This window comes from Gigantopelta aegis, chromosome 5, assembly GCF_016097555.1.
Source record: "Gigantopelta aegis isolate Gae_Host chromosome 5, Gae_host_genome, whole genome shotgun sequence".
Lineage (NCBI taxonomy): Eukaryota > Metazoa > Mollusca > Gastropoda > Neomphalida > Peltospiridae > Gigantopelta > Gigantopelta aegis.
This window is the reverse complement of record NC_054703.1, coordinates 25,478,357-25,484,356: the sequence shown is the minus strand read 5'-3', so window position 1 is coordinate 25,484,356 and position 6,000 is coordinate 25,478,357. Positions and strand designations below refer to the sequence as shown.

Here is a 6,000-nt window from a genome sequence, read left to right as displayed (position 1 = left end):
ATGGTGGTGGTGGTTGTGGTTGTGAAGGCGGTGAGGATGGTGGTGGTGGTTGTGGTGAAGGCGGTGAGGATGGTGGTGGTGGTTGTGATGAAGGCGGTGAGGATGGTGGTGGTGGTTGTGATGAAGGCGGTGAGGATGGTGGTGGTGGTTGTGATGAAGGCGGTGAGGATGGTGGTGGTGGTTGTGATGAAGGCGGTGAGGATGGTGGTGTGGTGGTTGTGATGATGGTGGTGATGATGGTGGTGGTGAGGATGGTGGTGGTGGTTGTGATGAAGGCGATGAGGATGGTGGTGTGGTGGTTGTGATGATGGTGGTGATGATGATGGTGGTGATGATGGTGGTGGTGGTTGTGATGAAGGCGGTGAGGATGGTGGTGGTGGTTGTGATGAAGGCGGTGAGGATGGTGGTGGTGGTTGTGATGAAGGCGGTGAGGATGGTGGTGGTGGTTGTGATGAAGGCGGTGAGGATGGTGGTGGTGGTTGTGATGAAGGCGGTGAGGATGGTGGTGTGGTGGTTGTGATGAAGGCGGTGAGGATGGTGGTGGTGGTTGTGATGAAGGCGGTGAGGATGGTGGTGGTGGTTCTGATTGAGGATGGTGGTGTGGTGGTTGTGATGAAGGCGGTGAGGATGGTGGTGGTGGTTGTGATGAAGGCGGTGAGGATGGTGGTGTGGTGGTTGTGATGAAGGCGGTGAGGATGGTGGTGGTGGTTGTGATGAAGGCGGTGAGGATGGTGGTGGTGGTTGTGATGAAGGCGGTGAGGATGGTGGTGTGGTGGTTGTGATGAAGGCGGTGAGGATGGTGGTGGTGGTTGTGATGAAGGCAGTGAGGATGGTGGTGGTGGTTGTGATGAAGGCGGTGAGGATGGTGGTGTGGTGGTTGTGATGAAGGCGGTGAGGATGGTGGTGGTGGTTGTGATGAAGGCGGTGAGGATGGTGGTGGTGGTTCTGATGAAGGCGGTGAGGATGGTGGTGGTGGTTGTGATGATGGTGGTGAGGATGGTGGTGTGGTGGTTGTGATGAAGGCGGTGAGGATGGTGGTGGTTGTGATGATGGCGGTGAGGATGGATGGTGTGGTGGTTGTGATGAAGGCGGTGAGGATGGTGGTGGTGGTTGTGATGAAGGCGGTGAGGATGGTGGTGGTGGTTGTGATGAAGGCGGTGAGGATGGTGGTGGTGGTTGTGATGAAGGCGGTGAGGATGGTGGTGGTGGTTGTGATGAAGGCGGTGAGGATGGTGGTGGTGGTGAGGATGGTGGGGTGGTGGTTGTGATGATGGTGGTGAGGATGGTGGTGGTGGTTGTGATGAAGGCGGTGAGGATGGTGGTGTAGTGGTTGTGATGAAGGCGGTGAGGATGGTGGTGGTGGTTGTGATGAAGGCGGTGAGGATGGTGGTGGTGGTTGTGATGAAGGCGGTGAGGATGGTGGTGGTGGTTGTGATGAAGGCGGTGAGTATGGTGGTGGTGGTTGTGATGAAGGCGGTGAGGATGGTGGTGGTGGTTGTGATGAAGGCGGTGAGGATGGTGGTGGTTGTGATGATGGTGGTGGGGATAATAATGATGATGACAATGATGACTATGATAATGATGGTCATGGCATGTATTTTGCCATACAACACAAAACAAACGACAAAACTACCAAATTACTAACAAAGTAAAAGCAATTTTATTCTACAACCTGACAAAACATTGACGATATGATGGTTATGCTGCTGCTGATGATAATAATGATGATGGTGGTGGTGGTGATGATAATAATGATGATGGGTATGATGATGATAATGAAGTTGGTTATAATGATGATGATGATAATGATGATGACGGTTAAGATGATGATAATGATGGTGATGATGGGTATTATGATAATAATGATGATGGTGGAGGTGGTGATGATAATAATGATGATGGTGGTGGTGGTGGTGATGATAATGATGATGACGGTTAAGATGATGATAATGATGGTGATGATGGGTATGATGATAATAATGATGATGGTGGTGGTGGTGGTAATGATAATGATGATGGTGGCGATGATAATGATGATGGTGGTGGTGATGATAATGATGATGATGGTGGTGGTGGTGATGATGATGATAATGATGATGATGATGGTTAAGATGATGATAATGATGGTGATGATGGGTATGATGATAATAGATAAATAATACATCTTCATTCAGCACTACTGCCTGGATCGTACACCCACAACTGGAGCCTAAAACAGACGACAAAACTTCAGATAAAACATTACTAACAAAAGAAACAAACAATTTATTCAACTACGTCTTGACAAACCCATCTTGATTGGCATGCGGCCGCATCTCCAAGATGATCACCGTGGAGATAATGGTCGTGATTAGGAACACAAAAAACAGCAGACGATCGAGAATGAAGGCTACGTCCCGCCAATCCCTGAACACTTCCTCCTCCTTCGTCTCCTCAAACTGCTTCTTCTGAATCATCGAGATCATCTCCTTAACCACGGCCGTGTGCGGGTGGGGAGTGACGTCATCGAAACACGTTACCGGATGCTCGACGTAGTTGTCGTCCTTGATGGAGTGGGGGGACAACTCCATGTGCTCTCTCGTCTGGTCGATGGTGGAGATCCTGATGACTTCCGGTTCCTGCGTTGCCACTCTCTGCCAGCGGGAACCCCTCTTGCATACGGATGGCGCCAGTCTGCGGTCTCGGCCGCGGCCACTAATGCACAGCATTGGTGACAGGATGTTGAACGTGATGATCTTCAGGATCCGTGGCACGTTTTTAGGTTTTCCGCGCTGGTGGTAGATCCCTAGCACAAACACGGACGACAGGACGGACATACAGCTCAGAGATAGGACGACCATAAGATAAATACCTGGAATGAGTGAAAATAAAAAATCATATTTTATGTTTTTCGAACGACAAATAGCACGAAGAACCCACCGACAGGGATCGATCCCACACTGACCGCTCATCGAGCGAGCGCCGTACCACTGGGCTACGTCCCGTTCCTCTGGAATGAGAAAATAAGAAATAATATTTCATGTTTTTGAAAGGAGAAATAGCCCAAGGGGTCCACAAAAAGGGATCGATCCCACACTGACCGTGCATCGAGCGAGCACCGTACCACTGGGCTACGTCTCGCCCCTCTGGAATGAGAAAATGAGAAATCATATTGTGTGTTTTTGCAACGAGAAATAGCCCAAAGAGCACACCGACTGGGATCGATCCCACACTGACCGCGCATCGAGCGAGCGCTGTACCACTGGGCTACGTCTCGCCCCTCTGGAATGAGAAAATAAGAAATCATATTTTATGTTTTTGGAACGAGAAATAGAACAAAGGGCCCACCGACCGGGATGGATCCCACACTGACCGCGCACCGAGCGAGCGCTGTACCACTGGGAGGAGAAAATAAGAAATCATATTAATTTTTATGTTTTTGGAAAGAAAGAACGAGAAGGAAATGTTTTATTTAACGACGCACTCAACATGTTTTATTTATAGTTATATAGTGTCAGACATATGGTTACGGACCACACAGATATTGAGAGAGGAAACCCGCTGTCGACACTTCATAGGCTACTCTTTTCGATTAGCAGCAAGGGATTTTTCATATGCAACAACGAGCTACCCACGGCATACTTAGTTCAACATACGTAACTCCCCTTTTTTATTTCGGTGAACCGTTCAAAAATGCGCCAAAATTCCTTCAAAAGAGTGCGCAATTTTTACTCCTTTGACTTAAAGGGACATACCCACGTTTTTAAACACAAAGACATAGTTTTGACTAAGGAGCCGTTTTTGATAACTGAAATCATACTTTACTTAGATTTTATTGTTTAGATTATCCATTTCCGCACATTCGGAGTGTTTTTGGTCATGCTGGTGATTTTATCACAAAAGGCATTTCTCATATTTTTGAAAACGCACGTACGTCTGAGAAGTAACAAGTTATGGAGTCGAGTTTTAGTCTATTTTTAGAGAGTATTTCATCATTTCACAGTCACAGACTCATGTTTCACTCACTTGTAACTTTATCCAAATGTGTTACAGGTTTGTAGATTAATTAAAGTTAGTGTCCATTTTCATTGGCTGAAACTAGGGTCTGTCCCTTTAATCCTACGGCACATTCAAAATTCAATAGCATAAAAATTGCCCCCGCCCGCTACCGACCTCGGTTGGGCTGCTAATACTCTCTTGCACATGCGATCCCCTCTCCCACCCACCGCCAAAACACTTTCCCTGACCCGGACGTCTGGTTGTTCTGAATGTGCACGTAAAACGCTATGACATGACATGACTAAACTGAGCACTCTTCAGGGGCGTAGCGAGAATTTATTTTTAGCATTACGTACGCCGAATCGTACCGGAGCGGAGTAGGTTCGGGGGGGGGGGGGGGGGGGGGGGGCCCCCCCCCCCCCCCCCGAGAAAAGTTTGAAACTCAGGACGCCTGTAGATGCACTCTGAGCCTTTTGTGAGCTCAGCAATCGGTCAGAATTGCTTTATTGGGGAAATTTAATTTCCGAAAAAGGGAAGAGGATATTTTTATAGCATTACCCGCGTGCCTTTGCACTTGTACTTTACGATCATAAAGAATATCTGAGATGGTCCTGCCCACTGTTAAAGATCAAGGTGATGGAAGCTACGTGATTAAAGGCATACTGTCACAGACCACTGACCTATTTAAAGGCATATTGTCACAGACCACTGACCTATTTAATGGTCTAACAGAGTATTACCTGAACAAAAATTATTTGATTTGTCACTAAATATACTTTATTCAACCATCATTATAACCACCATACTCCATTTATTAATGATATTTTGTAAAAATAATTGAATTATGGCAATGGTCCATAATTCAAAAACTAAAATTGCCGAAAGGATTGATATGGATTTCATTCCATCGTGGTTCAGTAAGGTTATGCGGTTGCTAGATTTGGTTTCCAACAATTAATGTAATTTTTATTTATTATCCATTTTTAGAGAAATAAAGTCCTTAAATCCGTGACAGTATGCCTTTAAATAATATAATACTTACTAATAACAGACACGGATTCCGACGTCTGCGGCATCTTGTCCGCCACCATCAACATGAACACCGTGATGGTGAGTAGGACCGACAAGCCAAGGGTTATCTTCTCCCCGCTCTCCGGCGGAAGTAGAAAGCCGGCCAGGCAGAGGAACGACAGGATGATGCACGGGATGATGATGTTCATGAAGTAGTATTTCACGCGCCTGCGCAGATGGACGTAAAAGCGGACGTCCGGAAAGGGCTCGTCACAACAGTTGTAGATGACGACGTTGCGAGTGACCTTAACCCCGATGAGTTCCCATTCGCCGTTGTCAACGAAGTTGGCGAGATCCATGGTGTGAGACCTGTTCCACACGTCCACCTGTGGTACAAGGAGAGTAGAAGAAAGGAATGTTTGCTGACCGACACTCAGTGCATTGCATTGTAATGAAATGAAATGTAATATAATATAATGTATAATGTGTAACGTAATGAATGTAATGTAATTTGTAATGTAATGTAATGTAATGTAATGTAATGTAATTTGTAATGTAATGTAATATTTAATGTAATGTAATGCAATAATGTAATGTAATATAATATGTAATGTAATGTAGTCTGTAATGTAATGTAGTCTGTAATGTAATGCAATATAATGTAATGTAATGTATTGTATTGTATTATATTGTATTGTGGTGTGCTGTGGTGCAGCAGAGTGCATTATAGACTAAAAAAGAGTTTGTAATGTAAGCTGTGATGTATTGCAATGGAATGAAATGTGATGAATGTACTGTACTGTACTGTACTGTACTGTACTGTACTGTACTGTACTGCACTGTAATCTAATAATGTAATGTAATATGATACAATATGTAATGTAATGTGATATAATGTAATGTAGTATGTAATTTAATGTAATGTAATAAAATGTAATACAATGTAATGTAATATGGAATATGTAATGTAATGTAATGTAATAAAATATAATGAAAATATAATGTAATGTA

General features: G+C 44.9%; 1 protein-coding gene across 1 annotated transcript in view; it reads right to left on the bottom strand.

Annotated features, from left to right (window-relative positions):
• Nucleotides 1-2,252: 2,252 nt before the first annotated feature.
• The window catches only part of LOC121373738 (neuronal acetylcholine receptor subunit alpha-10-like), a 47,445-nt gene continuing 43,697 nt past the window's right edge, over nucleotides 2,253-6,000 (bottom strand). The window contains exons 6-7 of the mRNA XM_041500493.1: nucleotides 5,021-5,375; nucleotides 2,253-2,851 (exon numbers count right to left, since the gene is read on the bottom strand). Of these exons, the coding sequence (XP_041356427.1) occupies nucleotides 2,274-2,851; nucleotides 5,021-5,375 (933 nt within the window). The 3' untranslated portion in view covers nucleotides 2,253-2,273. The remainder of the gene's footprint in view (nucleotides 2,852-5,020; nucleotides 5,376-6,000) is intronic.